The 23,160-nt window shown below is 40.6% G+C and overlaps 1 protein-coding gene across 1 annotated transcript in view; it reads left to right on the top strand.

Annotated features, from left to right (window-relative positions):
- The window catches only part of LOC118335633 (inactive phospholipase C-like protein 2), a 36,217-nt gene extending 15,244 nt beyond the window's left edge, over window positions 1-20,973 (top strand). Inside the window, exons 2-6 of the mRNA XM_035672037.1 lie at window positions 2,165-4,648; window positions 5,939-6,142; window positions 10,170-10,245; window positions 15,297-15,406; window positions 17,887-20,973. Of these exons, the coding sequence (XP_035527930.1) occupies window positions 2,165-4,648; window positions 5,939-6,142; window positions 10,170-10,245; window positions 15,297-15,406; window positions 17,887-18,090 (3,078 nt within the window). The 3' untranslated portion in view covers window positions 18,091-20,973. The remainder of the gene's footprint in view (window positions 1-2,164; window positions 4,649-5,938; window positions 6,143-10,169; window positions 10,246-15,296; window positions 15,407-17,886) is intronic.
- The last annotated feature ends 2,187 nt before the right edge of the window (window positions 20,974-23,160 follow it).

The following is a 23,160-nucleotide window of genomic DNA, read 5'->3' on the forward strand; positions in this document are numbered from 1 at the left end:
TGTATATATATATATATATGTATATGTATGTATATGTGTGTATATATATATATATATATATATATATATATATATATATATAATTGTATGTCATCTACTGTGATGTCTTAATTGTGCAAACAAATGAACATTTTAATTTGACTGTGCTGTCAGCAGCAGGCTGCACTGTGAGTCACTGTCCATTGCTTATGCTGCATCCTGTCCAATTGCAAGCAAATATATACATGATGTAGCACAGCTAATCCCCGTGTAACTCTACTGCTCAGCCATGGTAGTGTGGTTAGACCATAGGGCAACAGTAAGCAGACGGACAAGAGTCAAAAACAAGTAATTATAATACGCTACACTTTCACCTTATGGCAAACTTATACTTTGTGTAGTGAAATTTGTTATTGTGAATATTGTCAGCTGAATGTGTGCTGTAAATGGATGTAGTTGTAAATGTCAGAGAGAAGGTGTGTGTATATATATCCTATATGCATTTATAGACGTGTAGATATAGACACATGCAAATCATTCACACAACCCATCTTTCCTATTATTAAATGAAGACTGCGATGTTTATGAGTACTGGTTCGTTCAGTATGTGTGGTATGCTCATCTCAGTTTGATTACATAAGAGGCTGTGAAGGATTTGAGCATTTTGTTGAACCCCAAAGGAAAATTAAGATCAACGGTTTCTAATGGAGTGCAGCATAAGGAATTCCTAACTTGGCACACATCATTGGCAACAATATTGGCACAGATGACAAAATGATGCATTCCTTTTGTATAAAGTGGTACCATTAAGCTGCCACAATGTGATTAACAAGGGTTTGGGTTTGGCTGGTGGTAAATTTGTGAAATGAGATTGAATAATCCAAAATATAAAATGATGTCCTTGTGCTGAAGGAACCTGCTGCAGCAGAAAGAGCAGGGTTCGCTGGAAATGTCAGGAATGTGGCTGCTAAAGATGACTGGATTTGTGTGGGCGATACTCTCTTGAGGGAGATTTCCTGTTGTATCTTCATAATATACAGTGACAGCTACCTTGAGTCACCCAACAAAGTTGCTGCTGTGATTCTGTTCTGCAAATGTTCAGAGGGAACAAAGAGGGACCAGGAAGGAAGGACATGACAGGTGTTCTTTTGTATTGTTCTATAAGGTAGATGTTTACTTGAACTCTTTATGTTGAAAACTTGAAGGCAATATATTTAAAGTTAAATTTGTCTTTTGCTGTACTCCGATTTTATTCCTTTTATGCAAAAATTTGGTTAAGAAAATATAATTCTTGTGGTGATCGCACTGGAGATGGAGGTTAGTTAATGGAATGATGGTCTGATTAAGTTGGGTTAAAAGCAAACTGAATTAAAACAAAAAACTGTCCTTTTTCACCCTAATCACAAGCAACACATTGACTGGTATGAAACATGTCAATAAATCACAGGGTTATTATAGGAAGTGTTGGAAGAAGCATTGATCTCTTCAGTACCACGACAATAAAATACTTCATTACAAGTGAAGATTAAGTAATTTTAACAATGGTATAGATTGTTGAGGGTGGTGCAGTGGTTAGCGTGAGCGCGAATGGTTGTTCCACTGTGTGTCAGCTCTGTCATGAACTTGTAATCTGTCTAGGGTATACCCCGTCTCTTGACCCTGGAAAGGAGAATGGATAATGGATCGATAGATATATACTGTTGGGTACTTAAATCAAAAACAATGCATATTTCATAAACTGGTCATCTTTTTTATTATACAATCTAAATCTGAAAAGTAAGTAGTAACTATAGCTGTGAAATAAATGTAGTAGAGTATAAGTATAAAATAAATTCAAGTAAAGTACAAATATCTCAAAATTGCACTGACATATAAAAGTTGAGTAAATGTACAATTGTACATATACTGATAACTAATGAGAAGCAAAGCACTGTTGGGCAAAACCCTTCTATCTTCTAACTGTTAACTTTTCAAGAAGCAAGAAAACCAAGCCACTATACAGCTAACCTGCATTCAGCTGAACAATGCATTATATTCCTTTAAGTTAAAACATAAAAACTGTGTTTTAAGGTTTTCACTTTTTATTATTATTTTTATTGTTTGAAGTCTTATAAATCGTATGACTTTATTACTTGGTATCTATGGAACAATTTTTAATTATGCCTTATTTTCTGATCCACTGCAGGATGGGTCAAGACAGCGTAAAGAAAGAAAGAAGACTGTATCATTCAGCAGCATGCCCACTGAGAAGAAAATCAGCAGTGCAAGCGACTGCATCAGTGCAATGGTGGATGGCTCTGAGCTGAAGAAAGTGCGATCCAATTCACGCATCTACCACCGCTACTTTCTCCTTGATGCCGACATGCAGTCATTGAGATGGGAGCCATCAAAGAAGGAATCAGAAAAGGCCAAAATTGATGTAAAATCCATCAAGGAGGTTCGGACAGGAAAAAATACGGACACTTTTAGAACTAATGGAACCTATGATCAGATATCAGAGGACTGTGCTTTCTCAATCATCTTTGGGGAGAACTATGAGTCCCTGGACTTGGTGGCAAACACTGCAGATGTAGCCAACATATGGGTTACAGGGCTGAGGTACCTGATCTCCTATGGGAAACATACCTTAAATATGATAGAGAGCAGTCAGAACAACATGCGCTCATCGTGGCTAGGCGAACTGTTTGATGAGGCAGACAGTAATAACAACAAACAAATAACAATATGTGCTGCTGTGCAGCTAGTCAAAAAGTTGAACCCAGGACTTAAAAATGTGAAAATAGAACTAAAGTTCAAGGAGCTTCACAAAGCTAAGGACAAAACGGGTTCTGATGTGACAAAAGAGGAGTTCATTGAGGTCTTTCATGATCTTTGCACCAGACCAGAAATTTATTTTCTGTTTGTTCAGTTCTCCAGTAACAAAGAATTTCTAGATACCAAGGACTTGATGATATTTCTGGAGGCAGAGCAGGGTATGGCACAAGGCAGTGAAGACACCAGCTTAGAGGTCATTCAGAAATATGAACCGTCTAAGGAGGGCCAGCTCAAGGGTTGGCTTTCTCTTGATGGGTTCACCAACTATCTTATGTCTCCAGAGTGCCATATATTTGACCCTGAACAAAAAACAGTATGCCAAGACATGAACCAGCCCTTGTCCCACTATTACATCAATGCATCCCACAACACATATCTGATAGAAGATCAGTTTCGAGGTCCCTCTGATGTGACAGGGTACATCCGTGCCCTCAAGATGGGTTGCCGCAGTGTAGAGCTGGATGTTTGGGATGGGCCTGATAATGAACCTGTTATTTACACTGGTCACACGATGACATCTCAGATTGTTTTTCGCAGCGTCATTGACGTCATCAACAAGTATGCCTTTGTTGCGTCCGAGTTTCCACTGATCCTGTGTTTAGAAAACCATTGTTCCTTAAAGCAGCAGAGAGTCATGTTTCAGCACCTAAAGAAGATCCTTGGAGACAAGATTCAACTAGATCCTCCAAAACCTGAGGACTGCTACCTCCCCTCTCCATTTGAATTGAAGGGAAAGATCCTACTGAAGGGTAAGAAACTGAGCACGAACTGCACGGCTTCAGAAGGTGAGGTGACGGATGAGGACGAGGGGGCAGAGATGTCTCAAAGGATGAGCATTGAGTCTGCGGAACAACAGACTTTCGCACCCAAGAAATTCCAACTGTCGAAGGACCTCTCTGATCTGGTGACCTTGTGTAAGTCCGTGGAGTTCAAAGACTTCCCAACATCTTTCCAAAGCCAGAAGCAATGGGAGCTGTGCTCTTTCAATGAGGTCTTTGCCAGTCGCTGCGCCAGCGACTTCCCAGGTGACTTTGTTAACTACAACAAGAAGTTCCTAGCACGGGTTTATCCTAGCCCTATGCGGATTGACTCCAGCAACATGAATCCACAAGATTTCTGGAAGTGTGGTTGCCAGATTGTGGCAATGAACTACCAGACCCCTGGTCTGATGATGGACCTAAACATTGGCTGGTTCCGTCAGAATGGGAACTGCGGCTATGTGCTGCGTCCAGCGATCATGAGGGAGCAGGTTTCATATTTTAGTGCCAACACGAAAGATTCAGTGCCTGGTGTTTCCCCACAGCTCTTACACATCAAGATCATCAGTGGACAGAACTTCCCAAAACCCAAAGGCTCAGGTGCCAAAGGAGACGTAGTAGACCCCTATGTGTATGTGGAAATACACGGCATTCCTGCTGACTGCGCTGAACAAAGGACTAAAACTGTCAACCAGAATGGGGACAACCCTCTGTTTGATGAAAGCTTTGAGTTCCAGATAAATCTCCCCGAGCTCGCAATGGTGCGCTTTGTGGTGCTAGATGACGACTATATTGGTGATGAATTTATCGGCCAATATACAATCCCCTTTGAGTGTCTCCAACCAGGATTTCGCCATGTACCGCTACAATCTTTGACAGGGGAAGTTCTGCCACATACCTTGTTGTTTGTTCATGTGGCCATAACCAATCGAAGAGGAGGCGGCAAACCACACAAAAGGGGACTGTCTGTACGAAAGGGCAAGAGAAGTAGAGAGTATGCCAGTATGAGAGTGCTAGTGATCAAGGCTGTGGATGATGTCTTCAAAACAGCCCTGCTGCCACTGAGGGAGGCCACCGACCTCAGAGAGAACATGCAGGTAAGACATTTAAATTAAACTCCATTAAATGGCTTTTCTGTTCACTAGTATCCTTTGCCTCTGATATGTGCACTACTGAGCCAACAATATCATCATGAATACATGTGGTAACTGCATAACCTAAGGAAGAAATCCTTCTTCTAGCATGGGAATGTTTTTCTGTGAAAGGATAGACTAAAGAAAATGTAACCCCAAGTCAAGTATAGATTATATCCAGATTTACTGCAAAGAATCTTGAGCATCCAAAAAAGGCTCCCACCCTGGAAAGAGAGGCACAAAACCACCAGGCTTGACTGAATCAGATTTGATCTAATCATTATGTGTTGTGCAATAGTCAAAACAGATGCAGGGAGACAAGTTGAAAAACATTATGATGAGATTTAAATGGTAGATCCATGTTATATAGATATTCATAAATTCTAATGTGTAAATAAGAAAAGGTTACAGTGGGAAGTAAGAGGCAATAATCTCATTGGAATCATTCCATTGTTTTATGAGGTTAAAATACATACAGCTACAACAGATGATGAACACAGCCTTTAGCAAGCTGTTAACATGTTTTAACCGAAGCACTTGCTGTTTTTAATGGCTCATGATCCAGACAAAACCAGTGTCATCCTGAATCCTGTTCTGATATTAAGCAAGCTTTGCCAACACATGGGTCATGAAAACAACGCAATTTTGTCTTTTTCATGGTCACATTTATGTAATATTTGTGGTCTTCAGACCTTATTTGAAGTCTCTGTAAAGAAAGATGACATTTTGAGAACTGCGTTGTGGTTGGTCTCATGTTGTGTTTCTTCAGGCATTGTATTAGGATTTATTTTGGTAGCCCTGTTTATATTGCAGTCATTGTGTGATAACAAGCCACTGGCCTTGAAACTATAACACGTCTTAGCCATCCTGTCATAGTTTGTCCTCCGGTTGTTTATGTAGGGTTTAAATTTGGCCTTTCACAGGAAGGTTAGGATTTCTGTGTGTGTGTGTGTGCTTGTTCCATTTCCATGTGATGACAAAAGTATTGAGTGTTTATGAGTAGCTAACAAGTGCCAAAATAAAAGTTCTCACAGGTAATGAGAAAGCTTCCAGCCACTTCTTCTTACAGGGTGCCACTCTGTGCGGTTGTGGTCATATATTTAATGTGGATCAATGCCAGAGTTTAGCAACATGGAATACGTTCTTTTCTTTTCATACTTTTACTAATGGTTATGCCATTAGACACATGTTTTGCTTGGCATGCCTTTATAACTGCATGCGAGCCCTGCTGTAATTTCTCTCTTCTCTCTGCAGAATGCCATTGTGTCCTTTAAAGAGCTGTGTGGCCTTTCAGCAGTGGCTAACCTGAAGCAGTGCATCTTGGCCCTTTCCCCTCGACTGACTGGAACTGACAACAGCCCCCTTCTGGTGTTCAACCTTGTTGACCAGTACCCTAACTTGGAGCCCCAAGGCCTGCTACCAGAAGTCCTGAAGAAAGTCGTAACCACCTATGACATGGTAAGTAGTAGTCAGTAGTGGTTCACTTTATTTGCACTGCAATAACACCTGGAAGTGAAAGTGATACACGCAGATGAATCAGATAAATTACCATACTTAAAAACACAAGGGACACAATTTACTGATCCGTGCAGCTGAAATATGAAAGGGGGATTTTATATTAAATTATACAAACCTCAATGAATACAAAAGATACTAAGAAATAAATCAGCAGACTTGATTTAATCAAGATATTTTGAGGTAATTGTGCTTTTCTTTTCTTGTTGTGTCATGGTTTAAAAACACTTTCTCAACATACAAACTGTAGTTTAGGGGGATTTGGCAGTAGTGCTATCTAACCGTCTATGTAACCATCCATCAAGAAGAAAAAGAAAACCAAACCAAGTAAACTAGGTTTGACTCCAATCAAATCAATACCTTGGCTTTGGACAGATATGGTTAGGTAATGGGGGCTGCAGCTCTGTTAAGTAATAAAATCAATGTTCACAAGTTATGCAACATGCCATTGAGGCTATTTCCAGACAACACCGTTATCCTTAACACATCCTGTTCTCTTATATTGATTCTTTATTATGAGCAAGTTGACTTTCCATTATTATGTCAGGCAGGAAGCAGAAATCCCCTGCAAAACTCCACTGGCAGAAGTAGAGCAACAAGTGAACTACTTTGAATAATTTTGCATCCAGTAATTAGAGTTTGTTCTATCAGATTTATCTCCGTCCTTTTGGCTGTAGCATTATGTCTCCAGAATATTTATTCAAGCCTGTAAGATCAGATTTGGTGTTTAGCATCAGTGTCTGAGCCCAGCTGTTTTTGGTGTCGCATATTTAAAGTATGCATAGAGGAAGAACACACTGTAAGGCAAAAACAAATCGGTGAGGGCACTCTTGGTGTTGGTAGCCGCATATTAACTATGTTGTTTGATACATTTGTAATATACTCTCTGGGTTATATTTAACACAATGACGAGGGGTTTGCACACCTGTGTGACACACGTTTTTCACATGTAATTTAACTTGTTTTGGAGACAGTGCATGGAGAAACAGTGTGACGGGAAACAACAACACAATTAAGTGTTTAACAGTACCCAACTGTGTTATTTTTATGGCACATTTCATCCCTTGGGACTCAAAGATGAACACCTGAAAAAGGGGATGATGCTGGTGAGACGCAGACCGATTAAGGTGACCCCTCTGTTCTACTCCGACTCAGGAGTAGAGGGCTAGTTAATTGGCCCTGATGGAAAGAGTGCCAGGAAAATTGTGTTGGATGGAAGAAAGAAAACATTGATAGGTGTTTGGGGACCAGAATCGAATAAATTAAGAGAGTAAGGGCTTAAGTGGTTTGAGGCTGCAGGCCTTGATCATCAGCAGAGTGCCAGAGGAGATGGGGAGCAGGAAGGTGCACTGCTGAAGGGGAGCTGACAAGTACAGAGGCATCAATGAAACGAGGAGAGCCAAACTTAAAGAGTTGTAAATAATGTATGAAACAGTACAATTAGAAGTTCCGGCACTGTGTCAAAATCCACCACTGGGAGTAACCCGGCTCTGCTTCCTAATTGGTAAAAATAGAATCTGGGTCTCGATCCCTGCCCATTTGTGCGCTGAGAAAAAGGTGGAGAGACTCAGCATGATGCCAGTTTGTGGTCTTAGATAATATGGTCTCATTTCTGTTTTTGTGCACAACAGATGAACTAAGGGCACTGCCTGTAAATAGAGATGAGTTAGGAATGCACAGTGACTGAAACATTGAACCAAGGAAAATACAAAGACCATATGTTAGTCATTGTTTTGTTTGTCACACAAATGTATTATTTCTTTAGCACTAAAATATATTATGTAAATATTATTTTTATGTATCATTATTAATAATCATAACATCTCTGTATCCCCAGTAGCTCATAAATAGTCTAATTATAAATACAGTCTGTTAAAATTGTATTCCTGTTTAAACCAGTTACATGCATAATGGTTGCTAAGCTGATGTCACCTTAAAAATAAATGAGCATTTGTGTCTTTTGTTAAATGTGGGTAATGATAATTCAACTAAACATACCACTTACATGGGGTAGTCTTTAGTGTGCAAATGGGGCAAAGTCCACCCACTTACCTTTAGAATGTGCCTTGAAATACATTCGAGATGCTGCGTCTGCCACCAAGACGGTAATTTCTCCTCCCATCAGGGAAGTAATCACAGCGTGTGCGACAGCTCTAAGTGCCGCAACTGCAGCTGCGGAGTGACAAACAGCCACAATCACTTAGTCATGACTGCTTGTAGCAGAACATGGTGATTCACTGCATGGGTTTGTGAGACTGTATCTGTGCCCCATATGGTACACAATATTAGGGGATGGACAATCATGCTAAAAAAGAAGGCTGCATGTTTATATATGTCTTTAGAAACCCCTGAACTTTGGCATGCCCTCACCAATTATCTCAAAACTGAGATGTTTGAAAGTTGTGCAGTTAATCATAGCTTGATTTTACAGTAGGACTTGTGGAATAAGAAAGAAAAAAAAAAAGAGTCTGGTGTTATTCTATATTTTTCATACTGTCAACAAATCTAATGAAAGGATTCAAACCTGACTCTCAGTACTTTGTGACTTCCTGACAGTCTGTGGCACTCCACTGCCAATTAACCTATATATTGGTGACAAGCAGTCAAAATATATATATATATATATATATATATACAGTAGTTTTCAAAAAGGCTCAGTAATTTCTGTACTGTACATTTTACTGTCCAGTTACTCAGACGGGAAGAACTAGTGCATGTGTTGGGCATTAATACACGATTAGTGTGGCTCTTGTGAGGATTTCCAGCAGCAGGATAACAAAATGATGAGGTTATTACTGATTAAAATCTTGGTTCACCTGTTTTTCTGAAAGGTTTCCACTTTTTACATTTTCCCTCCATGCTGTTCCTGACACCCACCCCACCCCCACCCCCTCTATCTGGCCACAGAGCTGGCACACTCCAGAGATCGATCTCAGGGGCTCATGTTGGTCACTGCTCTTTTTCACAGAGTGGCTTTGTTACACTGAGCTTGAATAAAATTGTTTTTCTTCCCTTCCCTTCTGTCTTGGCAGCTGAGCAGGGCAGCCTGGCTTTGTGACATGACCTTGCGGTGCACTTAAGTCACTTAGGGAGTGTACAAGTAAATGTACAAGTCAATTATAACAATTCTGCATACACAAAAGGCCCCAGTACTCGACTGGCACTAATTGAAATCAAAAGCAGAGCAACATTTGGCTGTATATATATATATCATCTCTTTCACATGAAACAATTAAGCTATTACTATAAGATAATCAGAGAGAAAGATCCAGATGGTCTGTCAGGCTCTCTGTTCACTGAAGTGCTTATTTACCTCTTTTTTTTGACAGGCTACATATGCATCATTAACCTCATGAAACACCACTGTGCTGTTGTCCTTGTGTAAGGAAACTAAAGGTGTTGGCATTTAATATGTAAATGGATTTCCAAAAGTCTTTGAGTCTGCCTTAATGGCCGCCATGAGAGTTTTAACAGTCTGCAGGTCAGCAGAGTTTGTGCACTCAATTAAGGCTGAGCATAACACCACAGGAGCTAAACTTAGCATCTTTCACAGCTGCAATTTCACAGATAACACGGTAGTGGTGTGCTTCAAAATGACTCACATGTTTACGTTTTACTCTCATCATAATCGAATGACCTTGATTATTTGTCTTTTCTTTTAAAGAGAGGCTTTTCAAAACCAAGTATCAGGATTGACTGTTATATTTTTGCTGTTCCTGTTTGAAGAAGAACTTTTAATAAACATCCTAATTGCTTGTGTCTCCTTCCCTCTAATTTTGGCTTTCAAAAATGCAATTCAGCGACCACACCCACCAGCGTGCCTGTAATAACAGCTTGTTTTTCAGAGCCCTCCCCGGATAGAAACACCCGGCCACCAGACGGAGACTGCTCCCTGCTTTATTGTGGGATGCCAGTTTTGCTGATGTGGAAAATAAAGGCAAATGTGAGCAATATGTTTGTCTCCTTTCAGGTAATCCAGACCAGCAAGACTCTGCTAGAGAACTCTGAAGGAGTGTATGAGAGAATTCTACAAACCCAAAAATCAGGTAAGAAATGGTCAGATGGTGAAAGAGAATAACCATAAAATGACAGCACTCCCGACACCACTAGACAGCTCCTAAATGATTGCCTGAGGCCCCACCATCTCCCTGAAAACACACAATACAGAAAAACACACTATGAAATTTGGTAGAACTGATTTGCTTTGCTTATATTATTTAAGTGGAATTACCATTTGAATCGCGTTCAAGTACGTGATCCAGTCACCATTTCCCTTTGAAAAGCTGCAGTTCATAATGAGGTGTTTAATTCACACCAGTAACAGCCACTGTGCTGTATTCTAATCAGAATGGTTCGGTTAAAGGTTCAGAGAGATGAGTGAACTGGAGCAAGACAACATCAAAGCTAACAGATGGGAGTCCATCTATAGCTCTTTGCTACCAGACACTCCATAGTAGTTAGGCTATCATATGTGCACTTAATGTGTTTTGTTTATTGCTTTCTAGCCTATTGTTAGATCACGACTTAATGTGGCCAGGGGTAAAGTAACTCCATTCAGCATTTCTGGGAAGCAAGGTTTGATTGGCAGCTCATCAGTGAAGGCTCTGCTAGATTCAGGAATATGCAGACTGGACAGGCAGTCTCGAGGGAAAATATTGGCGAAGGATGCTGTCAAAGGATGGACAGCTCGCTTCGCCTGGTGCGTTTTATCTGTGCTCCTGTTACTTTCAGAGGTCAGTCTTTATTCTGCGACAATTCTTGTTTAATGTAACAAATGTTGCATTCAATGCAGACGAATGGCTAAAACTTGTTAATGAGAAGAAAATCAATATTGACATTAATGTGCTTTATAATGCAGCATTGTCTGGCACTGAATCCCATCTAAGTAGCATAGAAGGCTAATTTATGACTGAGTAAGCCTGAGTGTGGAAGGGAGGAAAGATGGACCATCATTACCACGGCTCGGCTTTATTGGTTTCCAGATGGATGACTTATAAAATATTAAATTTCTATTGTCTTGGCACATCGGAGAGGAGGACTGTGTCTTTTAACAAAAGCAGATCAAAGGCTTCATGCAGTTTTTTCCCTTGGTGTTTTCAGTTTGACCACCTTCCATCCCTTAACAATTACCAGCCAGTGGCTTTGGGATAAAGATGTGCTTGAGCCTATTGTTATCAGAAAGATCCCCTAAAGCCTCTGCTCACATCTGTGCAGCTGGGAATTTTGTTTTGGACTTTTTCTATTTGGGTTAGATTTGGCTGTAGCATGAGAAATTTGAAATGGCTACTGTATTAAATGAGTGAGTTGCATCTGCGTTCTTTAATCAGAATTGCCCGGTTCGTCTGTACAGCCTTTGTCAGCACTTTTCTTTATCTATTTTCCAGACCCCCTGCTGTTTTTCTAGCAGTTTACAGAGCTACAGTATTAGAAATTATTTACGATATGTACAGTGTGCAAATGTGTTGGCTCAGCACATTAATATTACACATATTTTTATTTATAAAGCACATGAACACACGCACATTATCAACGGTTGTGCCTGAGTTCCACCTGTTGCTCATCTTCAGTGAGACTAAATTACTTTTTAAAAATAATTCAAGTTGGTAAGCCTGAAGGAGAGGTCTGCCAGAAATTATTATATCTTGTTCTACTTCATTACTTACTCATTCTTACAAAATGGCATTTCATTATCAGTAGGTTCTGTTTGAGGGAAAGTGACACTCCATTTCATGAGTTGTGCATTTGGAAACCCAACAGGATCTGATGTAACTATCCTTTGTGTTGCTCAGTGAGTTCTAGCCCTTATTGATAAACGCCTTGTCAGAATGAATCATTTGTTTATATGAAACAATAGTCAAACGAATAACACAGCCATGAAAATGTTCAAGTGGTCCAAACCTTTTTTCAAAGGCTTCCACACAAGCTTTGTGGGGCTTTTGGTCTCAAAGCACCATTATATATGATTATCTAAAATCAGCTGAAGAAAACTCAACAACCGACAATTGCAAACTAGGACACAACAGATGGCAAACTGATGAACTTGAACATTGACTTATTTTCCATCCTGAACGAAACATAATTTTATCCCAGCGGTGTGTGTGTGCTCATGTACATGTTTGTATTTCAATGTGTGCATGTGGTGTGGTTTAAAGCACTTGTCTGTTGTGCAGAAACTGGGTCAGTACAAACCCAATTCCCTCTTTACTGCAAGCAGAACGTTCCAGCAGCAACAGCTATTAAAGTTGTGAATAATCCATCACATCAGCTCAGACAGGGGCCACTTTCCCCACAAAGGCAGAGTCAGAGAACAGTCAGGTGTTTGCAGCTCAAACATGGATGTCACTTCCCTCACCCGACACTCACTTAGGTTCCAATCAGCATTCAGGGCAGCTGGATGGCTGAACCTGCTGCAGACTAACAAGATCAGTGCAGAAGATGTTCTTAAATGCCAAGTGAAAAATAATGGTGCGCAGAGTGGCGCTGCAGTGACATTTTGCAGAACACAAAGCAAAGAGCTGATGTTTGTGTTACACAAGTTAAAAAAATCTTTTTAATGTGGATTCCCCAAGATCATTTATTCGTTAGGTTTCACGGTAAATACAGCATTTATAGCATTTTACATACATGAAACGAAATGTGTCCTTGACCTATCCTACATACATGTGAAAAATGATGGTGTGCAGAGTCGTGCTGCAGTGACATTTTGCAGAATGCTTCATCTCCACCTGAAGGTGCCGTAAATTACAGTTAATATTAGAGCTTGATGATAGAACAGTTAATCACCAAATAATTGTTTGAGTTTTCGACCAAAGAGGCCAAACATTTGCTGGTTTCAGCTTCTCAAATGCCAGGATTCCTTGCTTTCAGTGCCATGTATGATAGAAAATGTTTTTGACAAAACAAGTAATCTGAAAATTTACCTTGGGCTCTGAAAAATTTGAGTGTTTTTTTTTTTTTACATTTGTTTGACATTTCATAGACTAAATGATTACTTCATTGAGAAAATAGCCAACCGATTAATTGACTATGAAAACAAGTGATAAAATGTAGCTGTTGTGTTGTCATTGTTATTAATCAGTCATGGATTCCAGCATTTCTTCAGTATTCTGTCTGATAAAGTTAATTATATAGATAAAGGCATTCTATGGTACAAGTAGATGGAATCATCTCTTGTTAAAAGATTCATCAGTAATCAATCCAATGAATAATTCAGGTCATGCTGGTCCATACTGTAGTTGTTTGTTGCTGTGAGATGCACAAGCATCCGTCTTTGTTGTACAGTTGCCGTCTTGCAGCATTACCTCACAGAGATCAGAGTCTGAAATGCATTGCTGAGAATGAGCTTCCCCCTTTCTTTCCTGCCAGACTCCATAAAATGTTGCTAGGCAACCTCCAGTGTGTGTATGTGTGTGCATATGTGTGAGATAGAGGAAGCTGGGCACCTTCTTCAGCATAGTCATGGTCCACGTGCACAGCAGCAGCTCTGTAGTTACAGGGATAGTGACCTGACATTGAAGAAATAATTTGACATGTCTGTTACAACACAGGAAATGTGTGATTTAGGAGCAGTGGTGTGGTGTTAGGTTCAAAGATGATAAATGTGTCAGATGTGCCAGTAAATTCTGTCTGTTGTTTGAGGTTATATTCACGCCTGAGATCTGGTGGCAGACTTGTAGCCTCAGCTGAGGCTCGAAAACAGCCCAACCCCACACCTATTATGGCAATTTCACACGAAGGGGGTCTCTCTCTCGCGTGCACACCATGTTTCCATGGCAACAGCACCAACAGGGGCCAGGACCGACTCTAGCTGATCTCAGGGCTTCAAGCGGAAATGTGTGCATTCTCGGTAGGACTTTCCAGTGCAGAAGTGTGTTATGCAGTTCTGGGCTTTGTGCATACTGGGAACTCTGCTCCCTTTTGGTTTATTTACCTCACAGGCTGTGGTTGCCTGTTGCTGCAGTGTCAGTGCTACATTATAAAGCAAGCTCAACATTAAACATGTCCTTACTCAGATTCAGTCATGCAAAGGGGAAAAAAAGAGAGGGAGAGAGGAGGTGGGAAAGCTCCTCAGGAGACAAATCCCTCCTCTGTTCGATGCCTTGATGCTAATCCACAGTGAAAGAACGTCATGTCTGTCTGCCTACACTGCATCTCTCCTCTGCTTTTCTCTCCGTTTCCGGGGCTCTTTCTTTTCCCTCTCATCCATCCATTGCTTCCTTCCACTCCACTTTTTCTTTCCTTCTATGGCTTTAAGTTACCTTGCCTTTTTTGCTTTCTCTCTTCCTCTCTCTGTCTTTTTTGTACCAATTCACCAGTTTTTGCTTACTCCTATCCTTCGACATCCCATCAGCACCTCATTGGGATGTGTCACTGTGCTTTACCCTCTACTTACCAACATTTCAGATTTATGACTCTGAAGCATAGCCTCGCTGAAGGGAGGGCACAAACTGCACATTGCAAATTAATGCGAACACTGCGTGTGGACTGTTAAAACAAATACAGACCCAAGAGAAACAGGATGCATCTTCCTTTGTTAGCTTGCAAATAACTGACACTTGCTGAATAGAAATCAATTTGGTCTCACTTCCTCTACCATAATGGGTTTTTTTTTGTTCTTCGTCAAATCTGCTATTCAGAAAATAGTGAGAAATAGTAACATTGTGATGGCAGATGCCTGTACAGTTTCACTTCTTCACGTCTCAAATCCAGTCCTCAGGTTGTCTCCTTAATTTGTACAGGCATTTGCACCTGATGTCTACTTTTTTTCAGATCTGACATGCTGTACACCTTCAACAGCAGCAATCTGTCGGCTCTAGCTATTATCATACTGCAGACGTACAGTAAGCAGAGAGGAATCTCTTCCACATACTCAATCTCTCTGCTGCAGGAGGAGACTGTGAAATGTTGACAGTACATGCCAGTGTCTTCGCTCTAATGTGTTTCCTCACAGTGACAACAGGCTTAGCACCCAGTCACATCTCCCAGACTCCAGTCACCTCACAACTGCTCTTCTGTCTCACAAACCAGCATGAATTCCAACCATAAAGACCGGCTAGACACTCTCTCTCATCTGTCTCTCTCTCTCTCCCTCTCTCAGCGATGGAATTTCACGAGAACCTCCATGACTTGGCTGTGAAGGAAGGGTTGAAGGGCAGGAAACTGCACAAGGCGGTTGAGAGCTTCACATGGAACATCACCATACTGAAGGTGAGATTTTCATTCATAGCCGGCAGTGCACCAGTGACTACTGTGTCACTCCAACATGTAATACACAAGTTTTCTGTATTTTTCTGTTTGAGTAGTGTGTAGTTGCCACATTGCACACTGTAATTTGAAATGTGTTACTTCTCATACGCCTGCAACACACACGGAGGATTAGAGGAGGTCAGAGTTCAGGGTCAGTGACCTTGGGCGCTTTTTCTCTTTTTCTCATGGACATTTGCATTTGCTGGAATCTTTGTGTTAATCCGGTTATATGACAGCTCCTGTTAGGGCTGAGCAGGAGACTAGTTTCCAGGCGCAGTTGTCATGGGAAGTGCACACACAGGGGCTTGAAAACAAAGTCGGGGGGCTTATGGGATGTGCAGTCTCTTTCAATGATCCGTTGTGGCTGGTAAATGTTGCTTTTTTATGTCTTCCAACAGTTTCTTATTAGAGTGCGGTTTCGTCTGTATAAATTGCCGGTGAGCACCCTGATAATCTGACTAACTGAACTGCCTTTCTGTTGGTCCAGCCTGACATTCATGTATTCATGTTAGCTGATTCCTTATTAAGAAGGGGATTTATTCTCTGTTGTTTAGCCTCAACCAATCAATACTGAGTGACTTATTGGTCCTTCCGAAGTCACAGTGGTGGTTGCTAGCAGTTTTTTTTATTTCAGTGTATTCACATTGATTAAAGAAATGCTGATTTTAGAGTTGTTTTTTCTATAAGTTCTGCAGCTCCATCAATCTCATCCATGCTTGTTGCCATTTTCATAAATCTAGCATGGCAGCTTGCAAGCTATGCAGAAAGATAATGTTGATACTCTTAATCCTGCCTACAAGGCTATGATTGGTCGGGCAGGCACAGTGTTAGACCTATTTGAATCGCTGAACAAATCTTAGATGTGACCAGTGATTCAGAGGTCTGGAAACAAGCTAGTCTCTGATATTATTATAGTATTATGAAGGGGCTTTTGTGCTATTCCTGTGATCCACTGATGTTCTGGGACAGACACACAGATAATAAGCAACAACCTGCAAGATAAATGCTACTAGCTGCCGTTCCTCTCTGGGAACTTCATGTGTCTATCACTGTGTGGTTTTAGTTGGAAATGTGAGGATGAGTGTCTTAAATACAAATTTACTTACCCTTAAGTTGCTTTTTTCCCTTCAATACTGAAAATGTCCACAGACTGTGGTAATGTGTGTCCTGCCTCCCTGCTGCATCCCTGATCATTTGTAAACCTATTAATATGTCTCAAATCCATTGTAACAATATTAGTAACAATATTGTTCTAATATTTCTCATATGTGGCAAAGAGAATGTTTGGGATTTTTTTTGCCACGCCTTATATTTTAACCTCCACTGCCAAGAAGGTCATTCATTAATAAATACCTTCTGCATATTTATTTGTGTTTGCATGTGTTAATTATGCAATTATCAAATTGGCTCTTCTTACGTATAAAGATCTTATTGTTGGCAGTCTTACCACTTAACAGACTTGAGAGTTTTTTGCTAATTACAAGTACACCAAGCTATCAACTGAAGGTCTTGGAGATTGAATAATGGCTACTATCCAACAAAGCTTTGAACTGGCAGCCGAAGCTCTTTTCATACATGGAGTAGCCAACGTCCCTGGCTTTATCTAGCCGTGACAGTGATGACGTCTTGCCATTCAGACATGGGCGTCCATTGTGTAAAGGTTCCTCATGGCTTTATACAGACATGACAGAACCTTTATTGACAACAGTGCATATACGGCATCTGGTGTGAGAGACTGAAGGGAACTGCTGAGTTGGAAAGAAATGATATCACAGACGCATCAGTGATGATTATTAAAACTTATTTTGCCTTAATTAATGACCATTGTCAGTTCAAGAGAGGCTCCTCCAACAGTCTCCTAATATATTCTCATTCATTTTAGATGCTAAATTTTGCTGCCTGTATAATGCTCAACAGTGCACACACACAGAATGAAAAGACACTGGGAATTCACATTTTTTCTCTTTTTACCACTTTTGCTCTGGACTCTGAGGGGAAATATCATTTTTATAGACAAGAAAAGAAAACATCAACTTTAGGGTGTTTGCAGCTCAATCGATTGATTTTGTTTTCTTTGTGCATAGAAGATGATGATAATTAAATGATCATTTATTACAGAGCTTAAGATGTGTGTTCAATTCCTCTGTGTATTTAACCTTGTGCTGCTGTGGCCTTTACATTAATGTGATGACATTTAATCCAGACTTGCTGAAAATGTTACTAGCCCTGATCAAATGAGACTGCCGTGCCTTTTACGTAAAAGTTATTCAGGTGATTATACAGACATTGGACAGAGCTGTAACTGCCATCACAGCTACATATTAAGGTGCTGATGTCTGACAGCGGCTTAACCCAATTTCTTCACAGCTTGCCTTCATGTCTCATGTACTCCTACGCTGCTGTGATTGTTCTAACGCTTTGATCTGTCATTGCCCCCTCAGGGTCAGGCAGACCTACTGAAGCACGCCAGGAGTGAAGTCCAGGAGAACCTCAAGCAGATCCACTATGCTGCGCTCACCTGTAACCTGAGTAAAGGCAGACCGGGAGGCGACTCTTCCGGCTCCGAATCCAAGAGCAGACGCAGCCTCGGGGCCATTCCCGAGAAGGCCACAGGAGAGGAGGAGCTAACTGATGAGGAAAACTGAAGACCCGCAGTCCTGCTCTGGTGCTCTCCTAGCACCCACATTCGGACCTCTACTCTGTTCCTGCCTACTGAGCTCAAAACCCAAAGCTCTTTGTGTCTTTATCCTGGCATCACAGCTCTACACACACACACCAGTATTTTTCCACATTCCATCGTGTACATTCCTGTATCCCAAGCACAGCTGTAACCTCTCAGACGTCTGCCTTGTAATCATCAATAAAATTCCACCACTACTCGAGGACACAAATTCTACCCAAGTTCAGATCACATGAACTTTAGAGAAGTTTTGGGGAACATGCTGAAATGGATGTTATGTAGAAACACTGATGATTATCAGTGACAGACATAAATCCTAATTTCCCCTTGCATAAAACCATCCACAGTCCTAATGTATCAGTTTGCCGCCCTCCCTTCACTCCTCTGACCCAGTCTCTCATTTCCTGGGTGAGTTGGGAGAGCCGAGGGAACTACCAGCCACGTGACCGTTTAAGACATTGACCTACTGTTCAGAGACAGTGCACTTCTACTCAGCAGACCGGGGTGTTACCAGAGGAGACAAATAAAAAGAGAAGAGCCCTCGGATCGTTGCAAGAGATTTCTTAAAGCACAATTTTTTGGAGTTATGAATGTAACAGAACAGAGGGAGCGAGGAAATAATGGAGGAAAAAATTGGACAATAATGTCATGAGAGTAAAGAGCTGTTTACAATACTGAACTTGTCCATGTTCTTGTCTGCCAAAATAGTATAATATACTATGTGTATATATGGAGTTTCCTGTTACCTTTTTTTCTGCAGAGTGCATCATTTTATTATTGTATACTTGGAAATATAAGATTTATTTTATAAAAGATGTATGAACATGTATGTGGAAAAACAAAAAGTTTTATTTGTCTGTAGATATCTGATAGCGGTTGTCACTAGAGAAGTGACCTCCGTGTTTTCCTGGCGGAGAGCTCCTACGTGTCGAGACAGAAGGACTAATAATAGAATGTATTCATACTGTTTGGGGTGCAAACAACAGCAAAAATCACAACCAGCAACTGCATGAGAAGGAACTACGACTCACTCAAAAAACTGTTTGGACGTTGACACATTTTCATACTTCAGAATTTGATTTGGGAATATGTTAGGCCTTTATTTTTGGGGCATGGTCCTCCCATTTTAGGATGTTGTAAGAATGAAATCCAAATCAACTTAATGCTCAAAGTGTTTTTTCTTTCCCCAGGTGTGCTCCCAACAGATTCTGTCATTTAAAACACCCAAATGAGAAATCAGCTCTGGCTGGTGTGAAAACTCTCTCCCTTGATTACTTGTAATCATTTGGTTCAGTTATTTTTCTGTGCAGAAATTAGTGAATAAGTCTCGCAGGAAACCAACATGATGTGTCTGGATCTGGAATTGAATGGGAGGTCATGTACAAAAACAAAGACTAGTTTAATTTTAATCATGCAGTTTAAGGTTCGATAGTTTAAAGATGTGTCTCACTGTCCAGCTCTGCTATGTTTCATCAGTCACTGTTCAGTGCAAAGTGCAGATCACCCACTTGCAGTGTTATGAGATTTGGTCTGGGGAACCGCTTTGCAGCTTATTTCGGACGGCTCAAGTGGTTCCCGTCTGCCAGACAAATCAAGCGAGTCACAACACTTTGATAACCCTTTGTAAGAATTTAAACTCAGGTCTGGTGAGATGGTCGAGAAGGATGTGAACTTCACGGTAGTAATAGCTTCATAACCATTCCTGGTGACAAAGTAGTATTTCATCCACAATTACCCTGTGATTAATTGTGCCACGTTACTGCTTACTAAAACCTACTGTATCAGACAAGTAGGAAGTGAGAAAAGAGTTTTAGTCTTTGAAAATGCCTTTCCCCACATGCTGCTTATATAGTGCTCTTGCTTGCTATTCATTTAACAGTCTATATTTGTCTTTTATTTCAGATCTCATATAGGAAAGTTCTACTAACTTTCTACTGGCTGGATAAAGGATGCTTCAAAATGATCAGTCCATGACATGTTGCCATCTTTACACGAGCTACTGTATGTGGACAAAAGTAGGGCTCAACGGTTTGAGGAAGATATTGAATCATTTTTCTGATTAAACTTGCGATTGGGATTTAAATTGCAATTCTAAAAGTCTTTGTGCCCTACGTAGTATTTATAACTAATTGACAACTAAGTTAGCATTGTGTTAATGCTTTAGTTGACAGCTGTGCACTGTAGCTGCCTAAACTAATAATAAGGTGATAAGCTTAAATTGATGATGTACATAATGTGCTTAAAGCTCCATTTCTTGCATTAGTCCAGCCCTATACAAAAGCTGTCAGATCTAAAAAGGAAACCGTAGTAAATATATTCAAAGACCTGCTATAAGTCTGTACACATTAGCCTTAAAAAATAAAGTTGGCATAACTGTGGCCAAGTCTTGCATTAAAGTATTTTCATGGATTTTTAGGGGGAGGCATGTGCTCATTAATTTAGTCAAAATATTGATCACCAGCAAGAAATGTATTCTCTGAATTAACTTATGCATTTCTAAACAGGCAGTAATTCACACTCTCTTAACACAAGGCATTTAGACTGTTGAATGAAGCCCAAGCATTTTCTTCAAATGTTCGTCTGCAGCTCTTTTATTTTACCCCCTCAGTGCTCACAATGTTGTGCTCTTTGGTTTTAAATACTGTCCACACCACCTGCAGACAAGACAAAAAAAAACATTGTCTCTGAATTTCAGTACTGTGCCAGTCGGCGTATTTATAATTGTTGTTGAGGGGATGAAAAAAAAAGAAGCATTTCAACTGTACTCCAGTCTCATCTCTTTATCTGTCAAATCCAAAAAAGAAAAAAAACAACCTCTGAATAAACAGTGTTGGATAGATTTGTCTGATGTGCTGTGTAATTCAACGATTTGTTCTAAAAAATGGCATGAATAAGTAATGTTCTGTTTTTCATCACTTTTACGTGCTGTATTGACAGAACAGATTTGCCCATGTCACACCAGCAGCTTTCTTTCCTGAGTTCGACAAGTTCATTCCTAAGCAATTGTTACGTCTGTGAAATCCCCTCATCTGCTCTCTTACTGCTCACCGATTATCTCTCTCCTTCCTGCAGCAATCGGGTCGATGCTCCACCCGGCCTCAACTCTTGAACTCTCCTCCCCTCAGGCTGCACCACGTTGGACTGACCTTCCAGCACTGCTCTTGCTCCCCAGTCCCCCATTGCAGGCACCTATGAAAAGTAATTCACATCCCAGCGTCTCTCTGAATCACTTTGTTTCCCTTTCCACTTGCTCTTTACTGAAAGAAGGAGAAAATCACTTCTTGGATAAAATGTCACTCTCAGGTCAAACAAATATTTCATCCATTTTTCTTTCCTGCCTTGTGGCTTGGACTCTTTTCAGGCCTCAATATTGGTTTCTAATCCAGAAATTGAAGCTCAATCTCCTGCTGCTCTTATTCTGAGTCACTTTCAACAAAAATATTACAGCCAAAAGCCCAAAATGCTAAACGGCGCCCAAGGTTGATAGCACATTTAACGCAAAATATATATATATACACGTTTTAGTTATGTTTGCTGCACGGCCAACATGAGTATGTGATTCTTTATTTTCATGGACAGATACACCTAGTCCTGACTCTCCCAGCTGTTTTTCTAAAGCTTCGAGGAGTGCATGCATCAGTATTGATCAGCTCCATGTGTGTTGATTGGAGCAGAGAGAGCCTGGGGAAATAAAGCTTCCGATGGCTCTGCCTCCAGCGTGCACACACTCACACGCAGAGGTAACAGGCGAAGGTAGGCACCGATTTACGAACACGCCAGCTGTGCGGTTACTGGCGAGCACATAAACTTTATTTGTATAGCGAGGCACAAAGAGTAAATTACGTTTAGAGCCCCGGACTGCAAACGCTCAATCATCATTCGACTTTAATCCAGACCTGGAAACGGGGGGATTTGTCTGTGGATCTAAGATTATGAATTTGAACACAGAAAAATAAAAAAACTTAATTTAAGCTGTGACTGACCCAGTTTTTTCTTTAAAAGTAATCACTAACGTCTTTTTGTTTTGAAATCAGCTGGCAGCGAGTGTACATTTTTTAACTTTATGATCTCTCCTTTTATTGAGTTAAAAGGCTGCCTGTCATATCACTGGCAGATAAGCTGTGCAAACATATATACACAAGACTGCTGCTCTATTGCCTCAACAGACGGGTCTGCAATCAGCTTAATGCATGTAAAGAACATGTAAACTGACCAGAATGGCCCTCTAATGCACTCTTTATATAGCTTTTTGACGAGCGTGCCACAGAATGTTGATTCCGTAAAATGGATTTTATTAGCTGTAAGAGGGTTCGAATTGTGGGTTTCTGTTTGCACCTTTCAAGCCATAAATTGTTCTTGTTGGGAATCATTAAACATTGTTCTGTAATGTCTTTCTCTAATGTTACTGAGTTTTTTAAAACGATTTTAAATCAGAACTCTTCCTGACACCATCTAGTCAACAGATCCGTTCTTGTAACTTAAAACTTGACTTATCCAAACACTTCTTCTTGGGGAAATGCCAAAAGTGCACATTTAGTTTAACATGCTTTAATTGAGAAGTATGCTTTGTTAAACAGCTACATCACCTGAAATGTGACATTGTAATAATACCGGCTGTTCCGCTGTCAAAACATACGCCTGAATGAGTCAAACTTGGGTATTCAGGATTGTAGGAAAGCAGACAGCGTTATCACCATTTAAAGGTTTGAGTTCTAAAAGCGCAGGGAAGTCTGGCTCGCAACAATTCCGAGAGTCATTGTGGAGAGTTTCAACAGTAAACACCGTCTGGAATGAATCAGCCGCTGTCACAGAAAGCAGACAAGGCCGCTGCGAGGGCTCAAACATTCCCAGAAGTAAGCAACAGCAGCAAAGGGACGATGAATGGATGGACGGATGGATGGGCCTAGGCCTGTGCGCCGGGTCCGAACTTAAATCATCGTCTGCGTGTTTACAGCAGAGCGGTGGCACTCAAATGGGCTGTGCGGGAAATGTTTGGACGTGTAAAACAAACGGCTGTGCAGCACACGTTTTCAGT

The sequence above is a fragment of the Morone saxatilis genome, unplaced genomic scaffold (assembly GCF_004916995.1).
Source record: "Morone saxatilis isolate NCDOM2014 unplaced genomic scaffold, NCSU_SB_2.0 Contig24, whole genome shotgun sequence".
In the NCBI taxonomy this organism is placed as follows: Eukaryota; Metazoa; Chordata; class Actinopteri; family Moronidae; genus Morone; species Morone saxatilis.